Source organism: Homarus americanus, unplaced genomic scaffold (genome assembly GCF_018991925.1).
Source record: "Homarus americanus isolate GMGI-L3 unplaced genomic scaffold, GMGI_Hamer_2.0 scaffold24694, whole genome shotgun sequence".
NCBI lineage: Eukaryota > Metazoa > Arthropoda > Malacostraca > Decapoda > Nephropidae > Homarus > Homarus americanus.
Genome location: NW_024732780.1, coordinates 362,150 through 386,172, shown reverse-complemented (window position 1 = coordinate 386,172; position 24,023 = coordinate 362,150). Strand labels below are relative to the sequence as shown.

At 39.0% G+C, this 24,023-nt stretch overlaps 1 protein-coding gene across 1 annotated transcript in view; it reads left to right on the top strand.

Moving 5' to 3' along the window:
• Positions 1-19,234, top strand: part of LOC121868942 (SET and MYND domain-containing protein 4-like) — a 147,517-nt gene extending 128,283 nt beyond the window's left edge. Inside the window, exons 5-6 of the mRNA XM_042369974.1 lie at positions 7,816-8,009; positions 18,435-19,234. Of these exons, the coding sequence (XP_042225908.1) occupies positions 7,816-8,009; positions 18,435-18,631 (391 nt within the window). The 3' untranslated portion in view covers positions 18,632-19,234. The remainder of the gene's footprint in view (positions 1-7,815; positions 8,010-18,434) is intronic.
• Positions 19,235-24,023: the final 4,789 nt, after the last annotated feature.

Here is a 24,023-nt window from a genome sequence, read left to right as displayed (position 1 = left end):
CGCCTGGCAGACGTCGATCTCCTCCGACAAACTCTTGAAACGTACAAAAAAGCCGTCAAAGGATTCATTCTCCATGAATCCGCCTGCTTGTAGCTGGCGAAGGCGCGGCGACGCAAAGCCTCGTTATTCCGACCTTTAACATGCTCCTGTAAAAGGTCGAGCACATCCGTCACTGAAGACGTAGAATCGGGAGGCACTTGCAACGTGTGCTCCAAAACTCGCTGGGTCTCCAGCGGCAAACACATCCGCAGTTGGATGAGATGTTTGTTTGGAGGCATGCTATCAAGGTCCACCATCGTGGAGTAATCTATCCACCGCCGCCTCCACTCACGAAAAAGCTGAAACGTGACGTCTGGTGAGAGGGCGGGTGGGGGTTGAACAGATGCCTTGGGAGCTGTTGGAGTAGCAAGAGTGCCTGGAGGACGCTGGTGTGGTGGAGGAGGGAGGGTACTGGCGCCTTGGTGCGCGATACCTGCGAGTGAGGGAGGGTGGGTTAATGCCAGGGTCGCCAGTAGTGCATCAAAACGCGCCTTTTCCTCCTCTCTTCGTATCTCCTCCCTCTGAAATTCCATCTCTCTGCGCCTTTCGTCCCTGTCGTCCATCCACCTCAGAATTGTAACAATGTCCGTCGCTGGAGGTGAAGGATGAGAGTCTGCGCCCGGTGGAGAGGATGGTGGTGGAGAGTCGTGTCTCCCATCTTGACGTTGTCCCTTCTTACCGCCCATCTTAGTATGCTTGAACTGCGCTGCTTAGTATATAAAGTGGCGCCTCATCAGCTCGAACTACATATATATGACATAAACAGCGCAGAAATAACGCATAGAGTCCACTGTTCTGTCCGTGAGTGCGTGCGTGCGTGCGTGTGTGTTTGTGTGTGTGTGTCTCAGAGAGCAGATCGTGGTGGCCGCCGCGGAGGCAATAACGTCAGTGTTTCCCCGAATGTCACACGAGAAGGGTATACACCTGCGTGCTCCGTGGGTAACACAAAAGACAGGCCAATGCTCAACTCTCAGCTTTAGACACACTAATACACTGACACTAACACTGCCACCATCACTAAAACGCACTGTGACGGCGCAACACTGCACGTCGCGGCGAAACACAACGCAACACAACACAACACACTAAGAGTTGACGCTCACATCGCCGGCAGTCGCACATCGCCGGCTAACTGTCCATTGTTCACACACTTGTAGGTCCACAGATCCTACTCACTGAGTCATCAAGGTTCCAAGTGTTCCCTGAAGAAGGCAGTGATGGGTAGGGAAACACCAGGTAACACTGAAGTCCATTTATTAACGGATAGGAGAAATACAAGCAGTGACGAGCGTGTGCCATGCACGGCCCACAGAGTCAGACTGAGACTGCCTTGCCATATGGCAGCCTCTGGGCAATGTTGCCACATAACACGTGCAGTGTTGCCACGTAATTACATATATAAATGCTACTCGGCACAGTAGCTTATATACAAGGTTGCTACTCAGCACAGTAGCTTATATACAAGGTTGCTACTCGGCACAGTAGCTTAGATACATAACCTACAATCATGAACCTCAGTCTCCTGTCATGAACTTCTGTTTCATGTTATAAAGCTCTGTCTCCTGTCATGATCCACTATCTCCTGTCATGATTCTCTGTCTCCTGTTATAATCCTCTGTCTCCTGTCATGATCCTCTGTCCCCTGTCATGATCATCTGTCTCCTGTTATAATCCTCTGTCTCCTGTCATGATCCTCTGTCTCCTGTCATGATCATCTGTCCCCTGTCATGATCTCTGTCTCCTGTTATAATCCTCTGTCTCCTGTCATGATCCTCTGTCCCCTGTCATGATCATCTGTCTCCTGTTATAATCCTCTGTCTCCTGTCATGATCCTCTGTCTCCTGTCATGATCATCTGTCTCCAGTCATGATCCTCTGTCTCCTGTCATGATTCTCTGTCTCCTGTTATAATCCTCTGTCTCCTGTCATGATCCTCTATCTCCTGTCATGATCATCTGTCTCCTGTCATGATCCTCTGTCTCCTGTCATGACCTTCTGTCTCCTGTTAAATCCTCTGTCTTCTATCATGATCCTCTGTGTCCTGTCATGATCCTCTGTCTCCTGGCATGATCATCTGTCTTCTGTTATGATCCTGTCTCTTTTCATGAACCTCTGTCTCCTGTCATAAACTTCTGTCTCCTTTTATAAACCTCTGTCTCATGTCATGATCCACTGTCTCCTTTCATGATCCTCTGTCTCCTGTCATGATCATCTGTCTCCTGTCATGATCCTCTGTCTCTTGTCATGATTCTCTGTCTCCTGTCATAAACTTCTGTCTCCTTTTATAAACCTCTGTCTCATGTCATGATCCACTGTCTCCTTTCATGATCCTCTGTCTCTTGTCATGATTCTCTGTCTCCTGTCATGATTCCCTGTTTCCTGTCATGATCATCTGTCTCCTGTCATAATCCACTATCTCCTGTCATGATACTCTGTCTGCTGTCATGATCCTCTGTCTGCTCTCTTGATCCTGTCACCTGTCATGACTTTCTCCCTGCTGACACGATCCTCTGTCTCCGGTCATAATCCTCTGTCTCCTGTCATGAACTTCTGTTTCATGTTATAAACTGCTGTCTCCTGTCATGATCTTCTGTCTCCTGTCATGATTCTCTGTATCCTGTCAAGATCTTTTGTCTCGTGTCATGATCCTCTGTCTCATGTAATGATCCTCTTTTTTTCTGTTATGATCCTCTGTCTCTTGTCATGATCCTTTGCCTCCTGTCATGATCCTCTGTCTCCTGTTATGATCCTCTGTCTCCTGTCATGATCCTTTGTCTCGTGTCATGATCCTCTGTCTCATGTAATGATCCTCTTTTTTTCTGTTATGATCCTCTGTCTCCTGTCATGATCCTTTGTCTCGTGTCATGATCCTCTGTCTCATGTAATGATCCTCTTTTTTTCTGTTATGATCCTCTGTCTCCTGTCATGATCCTTTGCCTCCTGTCATGATCTTCTGTCTCCTTTCATGACCTTCTGTTTCCTGTTATAAGCCTCAGTCTCCTGTAATGATCCTGTCACCTGTCATTATCCTCTGTCTTCTGTCATGATTCCCTGTCTCCTGTTACAAACCTCTGTCTCCTGTCATGATCAACTGTGTCCTGTCATGATCTTCTGTCTCCTCTTCTTGATCTTGTCTCCTGTCATGATTTTTTGTTTTCTCTCATGATCCTGTGTCTCCTGTCACGATTCTCTGTTTCCTGTCATGACCTTCCGTCTCCTGTTTCAAGACTCTGTCTCCTGTCATGATCCTCTGTGTCCTGTCATTTTCCTCTGTGTCCTGTCATGATCCTCTGTCTCCTGTTATGATCCTCTTTCTTCTCTCATGATCCTCTGTCTCCTGTTAGAAACCTCTGTCTCCTGTCATGATCAACTGTGTTCTGTCATGATCCTCTGTCTCCTGTCATTATCTTCTGTCTCCTGTCATGATCCTCTGTTTTCTGTCATGTTCTTTTGTCTCCTGTCATGATCCTCTGTCTCCTGTCATGATCCATTGTCACCTGTCATGATACCTCTTTCTCCAGTCATGATCCTCTGTCTCCTGTTATGATGCTTTGTCTGCTGTCATGGTCCTTTGTCTGCTGTTATGTTACTCTATCTCCTGTTATGATCCTCTATCTTCTGACATGATCATCTGTCCTATTATGAACGCTATTTGGCACTGCCCTATTCCATTGCACATGAATATATACAGTAACTTTCTACCCAGTAAATGTTGTACAACTCCCCCAATCTTTCTTAAAACCCAATATACTACAACACCGTTTCCTCCCCTATTAAACATCTTTCCTCTATATTAGCGGTCCCCAACATGTAGTTAGCGTGGTAACCATATTATTGAGCCCGCAAGGGTTTATTATAAAATTGTGAATAATTTGGGATTCTTTGTATGAGTGAAAATAATAAAAAAATATATGATAACTTGATGCAACTTTATAGTTTGAGAGAGAGAATGTTTTTAGTTTAACAAATTTATTGGCAAAGCTTGTAGTACAGTTTGCCTATTCTGAGTAATTCAGTCAGGTCTTGACACTGAGGGTGGTATCACTTCTCACTGCCACGCAGGACAGAGGTTCATACACAAAGAAATACATCATATTCATTAACAGCTATATATGTATAGAGGTCAGATTCATGTGGGTAATGTCACTGTTCACTGCCATGCAGGACAGAGGTTCGTACACAAAGAGATGCATCATATTCATTGACAGTACAAATATATATATATATATATATATATATATATATATATATATATATATATATATATATATATATATATATATATATATATATATATATATATATATATATATATATATATATATAGGTCAGATTCATGTGGGTAATATCACTGTTCACTGCCATGCAGGACAGAGGTTCGTACACAAAGAAAGAAATACATCATATTCATTCGCAGTATATATAGGTCAGTGGTTCACATACATTGGAGTCATATTCTAATTGAAGACTAATCAGTGTGGGCTAGCAAATTTGGGATAAACAGCAAGAATGTCCTCAAGCACCCCCGATTCAATGTAGTAATTACAAAGTTCAAGATGCAATAAGTCAGGTGGAGAGAGAGAGAGAGAGAGGGGGGGGGGGGAACTGCGCGTTTGTCCTGAGTCTGTCGTGGATGGGACGTGTGTCTTTACGCCAAACCGGGCCCAGAGAGAGAGAGTGAGAGCCAGCTTTCTCACTGGTGTAAATGCACTCATGGCCTGCTCAAGAGTAAGAGTAAATGTAAAATGTATAATTGATAACAGTTAGACATGTAAAACTGCAAATAACTGTTCAGTATAATATGATTTTTTTTCTAGAATGTAGATCCAAAATTTTGGCGCCCTCCTCTATATTTACAATGATAAATGTGGCCCAGAGCCTATAGATTGTTGGGGACCACTGCGCTATACAATGTCATCATATTCCAAATTTCAACTCTCTGCATATACTCATTCATTCTTAAGCTTTTCGCACTGTTGTCTGTTGTTTAGTGTTCATTGCCTCAGTTACCTCTTCTGGATGCAATACCGTTTAACCTTTAGGTTATAGTGATCCTACAGTCGTATATTCAGTGCCTCCTCGTGCCTGTTCCAAAGTACGTCTTGAGATTCAATGAACCATAAAGCTCAATGCTTTCCCACATTAGAAGTTTTTGTGTAAAATAGAAAATGGGTCAATGCATTTTCTTTTTTCATCTCTTTATATTATAGAAATGAATATAGAAATTTTTACGGATCAAAATAATTATGGGAGACCCTGTATATCTGCCAAATTATTTGTTACTGCTTTTATTTGGAGATTCCCATTAATATTAATTATGCGTATAGGATTATTGATCAAAATAAATTTATTTCGCAGATGAAAATTATTAAAATATGGTGGATATTGAGCTAAAATACACTGCATAGCACACATAACTGTCTATGCGATGATGTATTACTCCGCTTTAGCACCTGAGGTCCTTAAGCATGTAATGTAGGTTAGATATTCACTAATCATCACCAACTGAAACTTAAGAGAGATACATTTTTTTATGGTGTGCGGCTGCTGAGGCTATGGAGGACGATCCTTTCCTGTATGCTGATTGGTTGTGTGGTCGTCGCGAGACAAGGTGAGATAAATTTCTCAAGTGTACCTGCGACATTTGTCTTTTGGAGCTTATATTGTTCCTTAAATATTTACGAAGTTTTAAAATAAACATAACTTTAAATTTGTATTTTAAATTGATTTCCCTGCTCATGACGCCTGATAAACAAACAATGTAGCTAAGCTACAAGGGTGATGAAAATTAAGACACACACAAACAAACACACACACACACACACACACACACACACACACACACACACACACACACACACACTTTTTAAATAGAATATGAATATTTGATGAAAAAATGCTCCGAAAATTATATACCAAAATCTCCTGCTAGTGTACCTGAAAACCTTGATAATACGAATTCTGTCTGTCCCAACCATACATTTTCGGATTTTTTTTTATATAAAGTCGATGGATTGCCAAATTAGTAAAATCAGCTAAATGAGTTAGGGGTGTGGTGGCCGAGAGGATACAATTAGTCACCCACTGTCCTGAGGGTTGTCTGGTCAGTTAGGGGTGTGGTGGCCGAGAGGATACAATTACTCGCCCACTGTCCTGAGGGTTGTCTGGTCAGTTAGAGGTGTGGTGGCCGAGAGGATACAATTAGTCGCCCACTGTCCTGAGGGTTGTCTGGTCAGTTAGGGGTGTGGTGGCCGAGAGGATACAATTACTCGCCCACTGTCCTGAGGGTTGTCTGGTCAGTTAGGGGTGTGGTGGCCGAGAGGATACAATTAGTCGCCCACTGTCCTGAGGGTTGTCTGGTCAGTTAGGGGTGTGGTGGCCGAGAGGATACAATTAGTCGCCCACTGTCCTGAGGGTTGTCTGGTCAGTTAGGGGTGTGGTGGCCGAGAGGATACAATTAGTCGCCTACTGTCCTTAGGGATCGCCCTGTGAACAGGTAAGTCAATTTACAATTGGGAGAAGTGAAAGTGTTCACGCTGCCTCTTTGTGCGGCACCTAAAACATCTTAATTTACAGTATGCTTTATTACAGAATGAAAGAAACCTCAGAGTATGGTAAGTGCAGTCGTCATCTATTATTTTTTATTCGTTGAAAACAAAAGAAAAACAATAGGTTGGTACCCCACGTTTTTTATTGTCTGTTTGTACAGTAGCTAAAACAAGTATCTGTGCATACTTTGTGGGAAACAATATGAGACCATGGACTATAAATACTGGTATATGAGGGCTGCCACTAGTCACACGTAAAATTTCAGAGCATATCGACCCCCACCTGCACAGATAGTTTTTTTTTTTATGGGGATTAGCCCACCCGGACACAGGTCACTGACCCACATCGGGCCTGGGGGGCGAAAATGTAATAATAATAATAATGATAATAATAATAATAATAATAATAATAATAATAATAATAATAATAATAATAATAATAATAATAATAATAATAATAATAATAATAATAATAATAATAATAATAATAATAATAATGACAATAATAATAATAAATGATAGTCATAATAATTCATAATAAATAAAATTTATGATAAAACAAACAAAAATTAAATATTAAAATAATGATGATAATAATACAGTAACTGTAATAATAATAATATTAATAATAAAGAACTATAAATACAAAAATGAAAAAAAAGATCAAAAGTGAGAAACGATATATGTATGTTGTGTTGTCAATGGTAAGAGAAACAATTGAGACCCTGCAATTGCGTGTAAATGAAGCAGAAAGTCAGATCAGCAACCTGGGACTTGGTCACAATTTTCGTGATGCCATATGGCAGCAGGGTCTACCATTAGACAACACATTATGCTTCCAATATCTTCCCAGGCAGTAGTACCTCCCTGTTTGATAGCTGCCTACTACATACTGTACATCCAAAGAAATATCGCTGAAATAGTTAATCAGTATTCCAACTGATCAGTGGCCTCACTTCTTAACGACTGGAACTAATTTCTATTTCATTATATCCCAAGGTATGTCCATCCCGCAATATGGCCATTGTTGGAAGACGGCGAACTGAAATGTTAACTAAATTTTCTTCTTTGGCAAGATGGCAAGAACCATTATTGACCTAAACTACTCTAATGTACGGTAGTCTATATTTGCTTAGATTAGGTTTGGTTGGTTTATGTGGTCTGAAAAATAATTAAATTAACGCCTTGTCAGTATTTCATATTAACATTTATTGCTTTACGTCGCATAGGTGTGCGTGCGACGCATGCCGTGAGGACTGGCTGGTGTACGACAACATGCCCAACAGGAGGGTGCTGCGCTGCCAAATGTGTAAATCACCTCTTCCTCTGAGACAAAAGAATCAGTCCCATGTCAAATGTCATGATTGTGGGACATCCACAAACGCTGTTGACACCTTCAACACCCTGGACAAGACAGAAAAATGTAAGTTTCGAAATTGGTTACAACTAAATCAGTCAATATATAGTAATTTTACATAAAACAATACATAGAATTTGTTTATGATCATCATTTTATTGAAACAGTATAAGAGACAAGTGTAAGACGTGGTGCATAAAGTTTAATAGTACGGTTGAAAACAATTTGCTTGAGATTATAGAATAAAGCAATTTGCTAGGACTAAATTTAGAGCAACAATTTCATTGTACGCACACCTGATATATATATATATATATATATATATATATATATATATATATATATATATATATATATATATATATATATATATATATATATATATATATATATATATATATATATATATATATATATATGCTGATAACCACAAGGAAAGAAGAAAACACGTGAATAAGATATAGCTTGATAAAATCACACACGAAAAGGGAAACACTGGAGCACCTTAGTATTCGTCTTTACTCAAGACATCTTCAGAGACAATTGAATTAACAGGGATTGAGAGAAGCTTATATGCAAAAACATGGGATCCACTAATCCACACACCACTTCCACTGCAAATGAAAAAAAAAGAGCTTATAAAAATGGGTGACATAAGAACAGGTCAGGTCAAAAAAACTTGAGACCCACTAATCATCTAACCTACATCCATCTCAAATGCTTTCAAAGCATTTTTAACTTTGGGCCACTGACAAATAAATTTATGTAACATATTATCAGTTTTGTGCTGACCATCACTTAGGTTTATAGAATTAATTTCCCTATTTAGACTTTCTTCAACCAGAAGTCTTTCTTTAACACATTAGTAGGAGATCTTATGATAAGAAAATGGCTAGCTACTGTACTTCACTTTCGAGTAAAGCAACGAAAGTTTACAAGGGGGGTAGCTGAAGTGATTCTAAGACGATTTAAGGCCGGATCCCAGTTGGAGAACGTTGTTAATTGGTCCTAATTGGCCGTAATTAACAAAAATCACTATTTCGGCCACTTCTGAGTTAAATATCCTGTGTTTAGCTCAATCGAAAGGAAATTGTCGAGTTAGAGGGAGTAGAGCAAGTTAGTTTTAACCTATGGCAAAATTTAGAGCTTGAAATCGAGAAAAACAGGGACCGCATCCTCTCATGACACAGTATGTATGCACATCTATGGCCGAGGCCCAAATGTAGTCGTGTTTAGTGTCTTCTTTAGGGTATTTTTGGTACGAAAATGCGATTTCAAGCACTCATTTTGAGCTACGAGGAATGAGAAAGTAAGTAATTGCAAGACATTTGTTCAAACTCACCTGCGATTTCTACCATTTTAATGGCGAAATGGGTCTGTGAGAGCACTACCACTAGAAAAGTGATCCCAGCCAATCAGTTGCCCTATGGTCGTTCTTTGGTGTACTTAACAGCTAAATTCAGTGCACCACCCACCAGGTTTGGAAGAAGTCAATACTTCAGATTTTGAGAAATGAGGTATTGAATGCAATTTAACAGCAACTGTAAACAAAAATTTTGCATTTAAAGTGTTCTTGGAGCAAGAGCAAGCTGTCAGTCCAGCAACCATCTTTCATGTCTGGCAAAGTGCCTCAGTTTACTGAATTAATTTCATCCATGATAGACCAACCCTAGTAATCAGGGCTGGATGGTTCGAAGCTACAGTATCCGTGGTGGGTGGAAGCTTGTGGAAAGAGGTACCTTTGTTCATGAACAGGAATCGTCTTGCTTCATTCATCGATGTTGAGTGTGCTGTGTCTGTTGTTACAGACAGAGATACTGTGAATTCCTCTATAGTTTTAAACAACTGGGAGAAAGCATCACTGAGTTACTCTTCTGTAGATATCATCTCACTCAGTTTCTTTAAGGCGCCTATAACGACATCCCTCTAGTGGTACTTGGTTCAATGCTTGAACCAATTTTTTTCAGAGAACCTACTCGAGCTATCACAACCGGTGTATGCATAGAAAAACATCAGCCCCTGAGTCAGGCTACTGTGAGCCTGCCTCATCATGTGGATTGGTTGGTCTCTCACATTGGCTGAGGTGCCGTACTAGATCCAAAACTCTCTCAGAACAAGTTTTTGAAATGAAGCAGTGGTAGGATCACTGTTTCTGTGTCCGTACTCCTAATGCACATTGCTCGCTCCTTTACTTGATGCATCAAATGAATGGAAGAATAACTTGATGTCAGCTTCCTCATGTTTGGTTGGCGAAACAAGACTCAGATCAGCATTGGTGGGGAGGGCAATGACAGTTATCCAAAAGTCATATACAGTTCTATATGTCCTTGCACTTCAACCCCATCATGTAGCTCTGTGACTATAAACCCGAATAGGTACTGTTTGTATTCTTTATTTTTGAGGAACTCGCACTTTTCATGCTTCCTTCCAGATAACGATCAAACACAGTAAAAATGTATTCAAGATATAATCTGTACAGGTTTTGTCCCATTGACTGTATCACAAATGTAGCATCAAGAGTATAGCAGTCTGTGTTTTGGGTGCATCAGAACCAGTCACTTCACACTACTACAGGAAACAGTCGACAAGCTTCGATTTCCGACAAACTGCTGTCAAAGAAAGGGAAAGTAAAACAACTTCGTGTTTGAAAGCCTCTCCAAGGCTTCTTCCACGTTGTGTGGATGATATCATCAAGTCTGTCAGAATAGAGTAACTTTTCTGTTGTCTTCCGTTTACTCTTTCTATCAGGAAACAGTTCAATGTTATTCTTAGAGAGAGTTGAGTGCACAGCTCGGGATTTGCCCACAACAACCTCTCTCTGGATTTTTCTATACCGCTGCTTGCCTATTTCTTCAATAGTGTACACGAGACTCAGCAGCTTCAGGTACTCTCATTTTGATGATAAGGTTGGTCATTGACGTGAGATCATTCGTAAAAGGATTTCCTTGTCTATTGAGGTACTTTGTCAACTTATCGACATCTGGCAACCTAGAAGCTTCTCCTGCTACTTCTTTAAACTGCTTCAACAATCTTTATGATGATGGGTCCGCACACCAAGAATCATTTCAGAGCATTGGGATCGCTGACAAGCCCTGATAATCCTCCTTTACTCTTCAAATCATCATTTACCTGTTCGTGCGCCTGGTCTAGGTGCATAGAACTGAATTGCTTCCCAGATTTATTGATTGCGAAAATTCCTTTATCGAGAAGATGGAACAGTTCTGGGTTAGAAACCTCAATGTTTCTTAAATCTATCAGCTGAATGGAGACCATTCTCGAGTACATGGGGTGATCGAAGAGGAAAATCCAGATAACCCACTCAGCTAGGTTTCGCCGGAACAAGTAAAAATTATGCTCTCTGGTGGATCGGACATAGGTCAGAAACCTGAGCATGAGATCAAGGCCTTGCGACCAGAATTTGAAGTTCTGTGACTTCTCTGCACGTTCTCGTATCCACTGCTCAAGCTCTGGGGCGTTGGATGACTCGAACTCCGTTTTCATCAGCTTGGATAATAGTAGAGCGGATAATGGGAAAATCGTGCAAATGGTGATACAAGCATGAAATTTGGCAAGATCATACCCTAGGGGCTACTTGTCAGATCTGCCTGATTGGCCATTTGGAAATCCAAGATGGCGGCCATTTGTCAAGATGGTTGCCAAATTGACCTTCGAAAGATGATTTTTTTATAGAAATTGATGTAGTTGGTCAATCTAAATGATCATAGTGTCGATATGAATGTTTTCAAGCATGCTCAGATGATTTTTTATATTTCTGATACTCTCAGATATATATTTGTCTTATTTATGACTGGTTTTATGTACTGGTTTTATGTTTTTTCCAACTAGGTGAGGGTAGCATGCAGAGGGTGAGGGAGTGATTGTCGGGCACTACCAGGGCACAATGGTGACATTACTGCTATACAACCCAGCATGGGGTTCAGTGTCAGCTAAGAAAAAGCATGTCATACTGCAACAGCATAGTGTCCCAAATGCTGCTTAACCAACCCCAAATCAGTTAAGCAGCCGCACTTGAATTGACAGGATGTGCCAGAGCGGGAGAGCCGAGCCAAGGATTACGGGGTTTTAGCTATCCTGATGGTGTACAGATCTCATGGGACTAATGAGATCATAAGAATGGAGGAACCTGCAGCGGGCCTATTGGCCCATACTGGGCAGTCCCGTTTACACACAACCCCTACTGCTCATATAAGCATCCAACCTATGTTTGAAGCTATTCAGCGTATTCGAGTTAATGATGATAGTTGGTAACTTGTTCCATTCATCCACGACTCTGTTTCCAAACCAGTGTTTACCTATTTCACGCCTAAATCTAAATTTGTCTAATTTAAAACCATTGTTATAAGTTCGCTCCTGTTTGGATAGTTTGAGTACCTTTGTAATGTCCCTTTTGTTTAGTCCTGCCTTCCACTTATACAACTCTATCAGGTCGCCCCTCGCTCTACGTCTCTCGAGGGAGTGTAAATTAAGATGCTTTGACCTGTCTCTATACTCAAGGTTCCTAATGCCCGGGATTAGTCTTGTCATCCTCCTCTGAATTCTTTCCAAGGATTCTATATCCATTCTGTAATACGGTGACCAGAACTGAACTGCGTAATCCAGGTGTGGTCTCACAAGAGCAAGGTACAGTTTTAGGATGACCTCGCTAGTCTTGTAACTAACACTCCTTTGTATGAACCCAAGTACTTTATTAGCCTTGTTACGAGCAAAAACACATTGTTTACTTGGCTTAAGGTTCCTACTTATCATTACTCCTAAATCTCTCTCGCAGTCGGATTTCTCTATGGCATCGTTGTTCATCTGGTATCTGGTTTCCCTGTTTACATCTCCTATACTGAGTACTTTACATTTGTCCACGTTGAATTTCATCTGCCATTTTTCAGACCATTCGAAAAATTTGTTTAGATCTTCCTGTAGTTTTGTGGAGTCCTCGTCAGATTTAATAACACGTCCTATTTTAGTGTCATCAGCAAATTTGCTTATGTTGCTGTCTATGCCGATATCTATGTCGTTTATGTATATAATAAATAATAATGGTCCAAGTACTGAGCCTTGGGGAACTCCACTTGTGACGTTGCTCCAATGGGACTTAGTGCCATTAATGCTCACTCGCTGTTTCCTGTCCTGTAACCACGCCCTAATCCATTTAAGGATATTACCTTTGATGCCAAGTGCTTCTACCTTTCTAATTAGTCTTTTGTGGGGGACTCTGTCGAAGGCTTTGCTAAAGTCGAGATATACCACATCATAATTGTGCCCCTCGTCCACCGATTCGAAAACTTATGAAAAGAATGTTAATAGATTAGTTAGACATGAACGTCCGCTTGTGAAGCCATGCTGGGAATCATTGATCAATTTGTGCTTCTCCAGGTGATTTCGAATAGAGTTTGAAATGATTGCTTCCAGTAATTTGCCTACTATTGATGTTAGACTGATTGGGCGGTAGTTAGAGGATAGTGATCTATCCCTCTTCTTGAAAATCGGTATTACATTCGCTATCCTTCAGGATTCTGGTACTACACCTGTTTTTAAGGACATGTTAAACAACTTTGCTAAGGGCATACTAAGCTCTTCCTTACATTCCTTTAATACTCTGGCAAATGACAGTGGATGAACGATCGGACTAGGTGTAGGGCAAAAGGCATGAACCTAGTTGTATCCCATACAAGAAAGTGCTCATCAGGGTGGTAAAAGGATAAACTCTCGGCCCTGAAGATCAAAAAGAGTTATGGACACAAAATCACTAGGAACGCTACTACAAGACAGTGGTTGGATCGGTTCCCTTTTTGAAGCAGGAGTGGCTTCATCTGGTACAGCAGAGTCTTTTATGTCTGTATCAAGTGTAACTAAGACAAGACTGGCACATCAAGTTCACAGCATGCACCTTGTACAAACTGATGAAGGAGGCATACCAGGACTATTGCTCTGATGAGTCTGAAAGGTCAACTTTAAGCTTTGAAGACACTCTACCTGTGTAGGCTTTCTGTACACCACAAATATATATATATATATATATATATATATATATATATATATATATATATATATATATATATATATATATATATATATATATATATATATGTTCAAAGTCCGCGTGTTATATGGACATATATATATATATATATATATATATATATATATATATATATATATATATATATATATATATATAAAACATAGAAGTTTGTCTGTCTGTTTATTTATTTGTTTGTGTGTCCGCACGAGAATCTCGGAAACTACTTTACCGATCTGTAGTGATGATGGATGATGTTATCATAATAATAATAATAATAATAATAATAATAATAATAATAATAATAATAATAATAATAATAATAATAATAATAATAATAATAATAATAATAATAATAATAATTAACGGTTTATTGAAAGAGCTTGGCAGCCAGAAGGCTGAAAATATACAGTTACATATCTGGGGAATGGGTTTCGAATTACAAATAATATACAAATAACATAAGTGATATAAATAAGATATATAATAACTAGATGGGGAAAAGCTCAAACTACAGGGCATTTCAACATAGTGACAGTGCAAGAAGTAGTATTTACTGGGAGTGAATACACTGGTTTATTACAAGTTATTGATAATTTTTACAATGGTTGGGACTGGGCTGTTCTTATAGCGATCAGTTCGTGCACGTATGGGCTGGATGCGGTTGTGGTGTCGAACAGCAATTCTCTGGTTAGGGATCTCAGGTGGTAGTAGGAGCCGGTGTCGAGGATGGTGTAGAAGCTTCTTACCAAATTTGCAGATGAGGTCGTGGTGATGGTCAGTGAGAGTCGAAAGGGTCAGCGCTTCTTGATATGTGGAGTAGGAAGGGGAGAGAATGATCTTGCATGCCCTCTTTTGCACTTTTTCTAGGTGTTTACGTTGTGTGGCATTTAGGGGGGAAGACCAGGTGGGGGAGGCATAGGTGAGCTTGGGAAGTATGAATGTTGAGTAAACACTGTGGAGCTCGGGTGCAGGAACTCCGAGGGACTTGAGTCGGCGGAGGAGGTGGAGACGGAAACTGGAGGATTTGACAACTTCACTGACGTGTGGTTTCCAATTTAGTTTGTTGTCTATGAAGTGATGATGGATATTGTTATATGTAGTGATGATGGATGGTGTTATATGTAGTGATGATGGATGATATTATATGTAGTGATGATGGGTGGCGTTATGTGTAGTGATGATTAGACAATAAAATAATAACAGCTTAATACTAAAAAAATATACTTTGCTGTAACATTGCAGTGAAAAACATGGTGCAACTTACATACACCGTTAATGAACTATTGATGGAAGAAGAAGTTTTGTGGACTGAACAGTGAGACAATGTGGAGCCTCCCGGAGGGTGGCGTCCTACCGTTGCTTAGCGGATGAGCCGCCCGGAGGGCGGCGATTCAGCTAGTGTATATATATATATATATATATATATATATATATATATATATATATATATATATATATATATATATATATATATATATATATACACATGAGGTCAGGTCATAAACATGACATCCACTAATCCGCACACCAACACCACCTAGAAACAGTGACACAGTGGAATTTTTAGACAAGCTTAATGATCTTGTCCCTATTATTACATTCAAAATTGAAAGAGAAATATATGGATCCCATCCATTTCTTGATATGCTTACCTTAGAAATGGCCATAACTATAAATTTAAGGTGTACAGAAAGCCTACACAGGTAGACAGTTTCATAGATTATTTATCGAGTCACCTGGAATCAACCAAAATGTCTTTTTTTTTGCTATGTTTTTGAGACGTTTGCGTATTTGTGATGCTGCATTTATGGATGAAGAACTGAAACACAGTCCATTGTACAAAAACTTGGGTACCCTTCATTGTTTATTGATCATTGTTTTAAAAGGGCTAAAAAATCCTTTCATTCTACTGAAACCAGGCAAATTCCTACATTTAAGAATATTTTGACTGCCTTATCGCAATGAATTTGTCCCGTTAGTTCAGTCTCTTAAATTATTGAATATTAATGTTGTTTTTAAGTATGTTCAGTCCTCTAGGACAGACTAAATTGCAACTCAGAATTGAATATCTGAAAGCAGTGCACTGTTCGTTCATGTTAGGTTTTTAGAAGTATGACTCTACTATTAGCAATATATTAATCAAGTCCCCTATATTGAGTCGTAATCTAGCCTCAAAAAACTCCATATAAATACAGGCTAAAGGAGCAGAAAGACATCCTTGAATGTAAATGGAAGTGTTTACTGCATTCCATGAAGCAACTGTAATGGAAAGTATGTAGGACAGACTGGAAAACCATTGCAACTCAGAATTAAACAGCACGAGTACAATATCAGAACAGCATCTGAAAGCAGTGCACTGTTCGTTCATGTTAGGAACAATAATCCTCCCATGGATTGAGAAAACAGCTTAGAAGTGTACAAATAAACAAATTTTTCGAATGGTCTGAATAATGGCAGATGAAATTCAACGTGGACAAATGTAAAGTACTCAGTATAGGAGATGTAAACAGGGAAACCAGATACCAGATGAACAACGATGCCATAGAGAAATCCGACTGCGAGAGAGATTTAGGAGTAATGATAAGTAGGAACCTTAAGCCAAGTAAACAATGTGTTTTTGCTCGTAACAAGGCTAATAAAGTACTTGGGTTCATACAAAGGAGTGTTAGTTACAAGACTAGCGAGGTCATCCTAAAACTGTATCTTGCTCTTGTGAGACCACACCTGGAAGCAGTTCAGTTCTGGTCACCATATTACAGAATGGATATAGAATCCTTGGAAAGAATTCAGAGGAGAATGACAAGACTAATCCCGGGCACAAGGTTAAAGCATCTTAATTTGCACTCCCTCGAGAGACGTAGAGCGAGGGGCGACCTGATAGAGGTGTACAAGTCTAAACAAAGGGGATTACGCAGGAGCGAACTCGTAACAATGGTTTTAAATTAGACAAATTTAGATTTAGGCGGGAAATAGGTAAACACTGGTTTGGAAACAGAGTGGTGGATGAATGGAACAAGTTACCAAATATCATCATTAACTCGAATACGCTGAATAGCTTCAAACATAGGTTGGATGCTTATATGAGCAATAGGGGTTGGGTGTAAACGGGACTGCCCAGTATGGGCCAATAGGCCCGCTGCAGTTTCCTCCATTCTTATGTTCTTATGTTAAATCATCATGTGTCACAGAAAGACTTCTAGTTGAAGCTAGTTTGATTAGGGAATTGAATTCTATAAACCTTAGTGATGGTCAGTAAAAAACTGATAATATGTTACACAAATTTATTTGTCGGTGACCCAAGGTTAAAAATGCTTTTAAAAGCATTGGAGTTAGATGTAGGATAGATGATTAGTGGGTCCCATATTTTTGACCTGACTACTCACGTCGCCCTTTCTCTTAAGCTCCTTTGCATGTGTGGTGGTGTTGGTGTGCTCATTAGTGGATGTCATGTTTATGACCTGACCTAACGTTTAGTAAGGTCACCCTGTGTTCTTAAGCCTCTCTCTGTCTATGCAATTCAGTTGCCTCTGAAGATGTCTTGAATAAAGACGAAAGCTAAGGTGCTCCATTGTCTCCCTTTTCCCTATGTGATTTTATCAAGATATATCTTATCCACGTTTTCATTGTAGATCTACATATATATATATATATATATATATATATATATATATATATATATATATATATATATATATATATATATATATATATATATATATATATATATATGCTGATAACCACAAGGAAAGAAGAAAACACATCATAGAATCTAGTCTTATTAAACATACCGAAGTATTCAACATGAATTTGAGTAATCGCCTGTACAAACTGGACAATTTTGTAATTAAGAAGATTTGTAACCTCACCACCAACCGTTGTGTGCTATTTAAAGATTAGTAGGGTCATTACCTAATACCTGACCATTGTGGACCTGGTCTCACCCTCCTCTGTATATATACACCTTGGTTTGTATTTCTCTTTAGTCTGTACTCACCCCTGAAGATGTGAATTACACGTAAGCGCTTGGGAACTTCCTGTTTTCTTCTTTCCTTGTGGTTATCAGCATATACCTAGATCACGCGCACCTACACAGTCTTAGGCTCGTGGGCCGTCGGTTCGAATCCTGGCGGGTTGAGGTGTTGATTGTATGTAGAAGTCCGCGTGCTTTATTGGGCACCACTTCTGTATATATACACCTTGTGGTGTACTCACCCTGAAGATGTGAATACACGTAATGGGAACTGTGTTTTCTTCTTTCCTATGTATATATATATATATATATATATATATATATATATATATATATATATATATATATATATATATATATATATATATATATATATATATATATATATATATATATATATATATATATATATATATATATATATATATATATATATATATATATATATAAAGGTTAGAGAGTAAGATCCATTGTTCCATTACAGTATTCGTCACTGCTTGTAAACACATGGATGATGGTGAGAGAGAAGAAGCTATTGCCACTTTCACCCGTTACGTGGATGCTGTCATCGAGTTATTAGTGCCCCCGTACAGGAACCTACATCTTTCTATGCAGTCCCTCAGGCTTCTTATAGCCTCAAGGGGTACTATTCACACCCCAGCCATTACCAGCAATCAGTAGCAGCAAGCCGGTATCTTCGACACATTGTCCGAAGCGTATGAGTAGGTATTGGAATATTTTTGGTGGCAAAGGCCTAAATTTTCCGAGAAATGGGCGTGACAATAAAAAACCTGTTTATCAATCTTCTATTTCACGAAACCTATCAATTGGCAGTCAATACAAGGACTGTATTAAGTGTGAGGGACACATATAGGCGTCTAGTGTGTTTTGTCTGCCCAGTAATTTGAGAGCTTATACAATCATTACATATCATATAAGTTGTAAATGTTTGTTTAGTACTATTCTGCTCTATATATTTTGGTAATCAATTAACGATTTAAAAAATGAAGAAGATAACTCTTATTCTATATATTTTCGGTAATCAACGAACGTTATAAAAACGAAGAGAACCTCTAAGAAATTCTAGAAACTAATCTAAATTTAGACAAGCGCCGCAGTCACAATAAGTTACTTGACCGGAATATCTTGACGTGAGTAAATTACCCTGTCCTGCTTCACTTCTTGCTTGAGTTCGAGACTAGGGATTCATTTTGCACCAGTTGTTGTGAGGGTGGACGGAAATAAAATCCACAGGTAAAAATTCACATGGCTTGTACACATTGACAACACATTATATATATATATATATATATATATATATATATATATGATGGCATTGCACGTACGTTAGGTTAAGTTAGGTTAGCTTAGGTTTTTTCCGTGCCTTTTTATCTGTGACTTTTTTTTCTTGTGACTTTTTTCCTGGATTCTATATGTGAGAGGGCGGCAAGGCTTTCCGCGTCACTTAGCCGGGACCTGTCTCGCCGGTGACACCTGTCCACTCTGTGACTTTTTATGTATGGAATGGCGGAGGTCCTGCACTGTGGTGGTGTGATCTGTGTGGCCTGCCGCTAGCGAGCTGGTATAGCGTGTTACCTTGCTAGGATTTGTGTGTGCCACTAGCCCACTACAGCAACTTTTCAATATAGTGCTCACACCCTCAATGATGGATGCGTCCTCCAGTGTAACCATGTGTACATGAAGTCCAGTTGGCCAGAGTCGCCAAGTGACACCAGGCCCCACCTCTTCCAGCCATGATTAATATTTTGTATGGTCTCCTTAATATGCTGTCACTATTCTTAATTTATTATTGTTAACACATTTTTGTTTTATACTTATTTTTATTTTTCCTTTGGTACAATCATTCATATTTGAGGGATAAATGCAGAGTTAATCATAATTGGTGTGAAGATCTAACAACCTTTAACGAATACCTTAACATATTGGCTCAATGAGTAGGATTAACTGTTGTATTTATGCGGTTCAGTTCTGGTGCCCCTATTATAGAATGGATATAAATTCACTCGAGTCGGTGCAGCGAAGAATGACGAAAATGATTCCGGGACTTAGAAACCTTCCATATCAGGATAGGTTAAAGAAACTTAACTTGCATTCCCTAGAAAGACGAAGAGTGCGGGGAGATATGATAGAAGTATTTAAGTGGGTGAAAGGAATCAATAAAGGGGATATAGATAAAGTTCTTATAATATCCGAGCAGGATAGGACTCGGAGCAACGGATTCAAGTTGGATAAGTTTAGTCTTAGGAGGGAGATAGGAAGAAACTGGTTCACAAATAGGGTGGTGGACGAGTGGAACAAGCTTAGCAACTTTGTAGTAAGTGCGGGAACTCTGGAAAGTTTCAAAAGGAGGCTAGATAGATTCATGGATGATAGAGAGTGGTAGTAACTCTCGACAGGAGCTGCCATGCACAGGCCAACCGGCCTATTGCAGACTCCTTATTTTCTTATGTTCTTATGATCACTGTGACTCCGAGACTCTCGCTTCATTGAACGACCCTCCACAGTAATTTCTGAGGTATTTAATCTTTGTAAACCATATAAAAAAGAGAGTGAATGCACAGTGATATTTTACGCATTTCCGGCAGGTCATTTAATATTTCATGGGTCTAGTTATGTAGTTAGTACCTTTAAAGTGTACTACTAAAGTATGTTTTATATTTTTCTTACCCATAATAGGGATTGTTCCTCATCCCATTTGAGTAGTCTTGTTCTGTAACATATGACCTGGTTCATTCTTTGGCGCAAGCGTAGTGTGACTTATATCCATTACTCCCGAAGCTGATATGGATAGGTGATGGCTTCAGCTTTTCACGCGCTTGTGGTTCCATTGTTTGAGATGGTCTGGTGACCAGCGATGGTGCTGTGGCTGCCCGTTTGTATTTTCGTACATGTGTGATGAATTCATCCATTAATTTTACCTCGAAGATTTGAAGTACAATTTTTACTTCATTCTTAATTGTGTTTGTTACTCCTGAGATATAGAAGGACCTAAAATTGAAATATGTGCTTTAATAAAGGCTGGGAAAGATGCTGGTTTATCAGCGGTAAATATTTCAATGTTAATAGACAAAAAAGAGCAGAGATATAAAGAAGCCATAGCTCGCGAAGAACGTGCAGCAGAGCGGGAGACTAATGTCATGAATTAGATTTAGCAGATAAAGATAAACAACGCTCATATGAACTAGCCTTAACCAATTTGGAATTCACTTCAGGGGTATCTGTAGATGTAGATGAAAGTGTATCTAAATCTCTGAAGGGACTACAGATTCCTTGTTTTATCGAGGGCACAGATGATGTGGACTTGTGTTTACTTCAGTTTGAAAGCATTGCCGAGCTTCAGAGATGGAAGGAAATGAGTATCACATATATCTCGGTACTTTGTACGAGGTAAGGGTCTACAAACTTATATGGGTCTTCCTCGTGAAACTTTCGAGAATTATGAAGAATTAAAGAAGGCTTTACTTTTGACTTATGCAGTTGACATAGAATCATACAGACGTAAATTTAAAGAGTGTAGACTAAAGGATGGAGAAACTTATGTTCGGATGATTACTCGTATGGAGAAGATGGCTTATTTTCGAAGATGGTTTACTATGAGTGAGATAAGCGAATATTTTGAGTCTGTAGTCGATTTTATGATTAGAGATAATTTCTATAGCAATTGTTCTAATGAATTGATGACTTTTCTGAAAGAAAGGGAATTGGCTGATGACTTAAAAATTGCCAGGGCAGCAGTCATATAAAATTGCCCGTAGAAGTAGTAAAACTAAAACTTTGCCCAAACAACTTTCTGTTGTCTGCAATTCTGTAACGTCCGAGTCTCAAAAGAAGGAAGTTACACGTCACCATTGTAAAGAGAAAGGGGACATACGACCTAATTGTCCCCTGCTTTCTATATCAAAATCAAAACCAGTGAGTTCAATATCTACAGCTAAAGTAAACTTTGTGCTCCAAACTGAAACCTGTTCTGAGAATGCTTTACTTGACAAGGGTAAATTATTTGACAAAGATGTAAATATCACGCTTGACACTGGGTGTAATGCAATAATAGTTAATGATAAATTGATTCCTAAGAGGAGTAACAAGGGTAAGCTAGTGAGGGTGTATGACTTTCTGGGAGTTCCATCATTCTATCCTGAGGTTCGTTGTCACCTCCAGTGTAAGTTTGTATCTGGCTGGTTCAAAGCTATAGCTGCCCCCTTAAGGTTTACTGATGTTTTAGTAGGCCTGGTACCAGGTGTAACTGTTCCTTCTGTTCACGTGCTTGCTCTTCAAGCTAAAGATAACCCCCCTGAGTGATGTCAAAGATTTTGCAGTTCAGACAAGATCTCAATCTCAAAAAGAACTAGTACAAAAACTGTTCACTCCTGTACTACCTACATTACCTAGTAGCAAAGAGGATTTCATTGATGCCGAAAATAACTGTCCTAATCTTGATATTGTCAGGAATAAAGCTGGAGATACACCCCAGACAGTAAAGAATAGACCAGTTAAGTTTTCTCGATTATCTGGTATCATGTACAGGATTTGCATCTCGAGTAAAGTCAAAGAAGTTGGGAGTAAACAATTAGTTGTGCCTGAGAAATTCAGAAAGCAAGTTTTGTTCACAGTTCATGAGTCCACCCTTGTGGGTCATTTATTCACATAGAAAGACTGCAGGTAAGATCTTGAATATTTTATTTTTTTGGACTGGTATAACTCCTGAAATAAAGCGTTGTTGGCAGCCTTGTCCCACTTGCCAGAAAACAACTCCTAAAGGAAAAGTAAAGAAAGTTCCCTTAATTCCTATGCTTCACACTGAAACCCCTTTTGCTAAAGTTGCTTTTGATATAGTTGGCCCAATTACTCCATCATCTTTAAATGGTCACAAATAAATTTTCACCCTTATTGATTATGCAACTCGTTTCCTGGAAGCTGTGCCATTAACAAACTATAACTGTGGCTGAAAATCTTCTTGCTGTTTTCTCACGTGTTGGTTTACCTATTGAGATATTGTCCGATACAGGTCTCCAGTTTAGGTCATATTTGATTCTGAAATAGCTTATTATCTATTAAAGCTTTGTACGCGAGTCCTTACCATCCAGCTTGAAGCGGTACAGTAGAAAGATTTCATAGTGTTTTGAAATCAATGTTACAACGCTTATGTATTATAGGGAAATTCCTCATGACAAACTAAAATTTCACCTTTCGAACTTCTGTATGGTCGACAAGTGAGAGGTCCTTTGCATATTCTATACGAAAAATGGACGAAAGAAGATCTAGGTGAAGATTTACGTGATACTTATCAATATGTTTTGGACTTAAGATCTCGATTAGAAGCTTCTGCTGAACATGCTCTCAAAAATTCTAATATTAGTAGTTCTCAGTAAAAAAAACCTATTTTGACAAGAAAGCTAAAACTCGGAAATTAGAAATTGGTGACTAGGTGTTAGTATTACTACCAATTTCTTCTAGTAAGTTGACTATGACTTCGAAAGGTCCATATTGTGCCACTGGAACTCATTGTAATGGTGTAGACTATTGCGTCAAAGTTTGAGATATGATCAAACTTTTTTCAAGTCAACATGATAAAGAAATACATTAAAAGAGATTCCTCTAATCCAGGTTCTAATTGTGATATTATTGCTTACGATTCCTCTGATACAAGCTCTACGGTTAGCATTAATTGCACATTATCCTGTGAACTAAAGGAAGAGATTGATTCCCTTATTTTAGGATATTCAGATGTTTTCTTGTAAACCAAGTAAAACAGAAAGTGTTTCCCATGATATTAAATTAACTACAGACAAGAAACCATATCCCATACCTCATAATTTGGTTCATTATTTTATTTTATTTTTTTAACGAGGATTAGCCCACCCGGGCACAGGTCAATGACCCACAGCAGGGCCTGGGGTGCGAAGATATTATAATAACAATAATATTAATAATAATACACCTTCTTTCATTTGCAATTGAACAATTGACCACTTGCCTTTAACAATCAAGATTTTGGAATGACAAATTTCTATTTGCTTTCAACTATTTTCCGAATCCATTCAACAATCAGTTA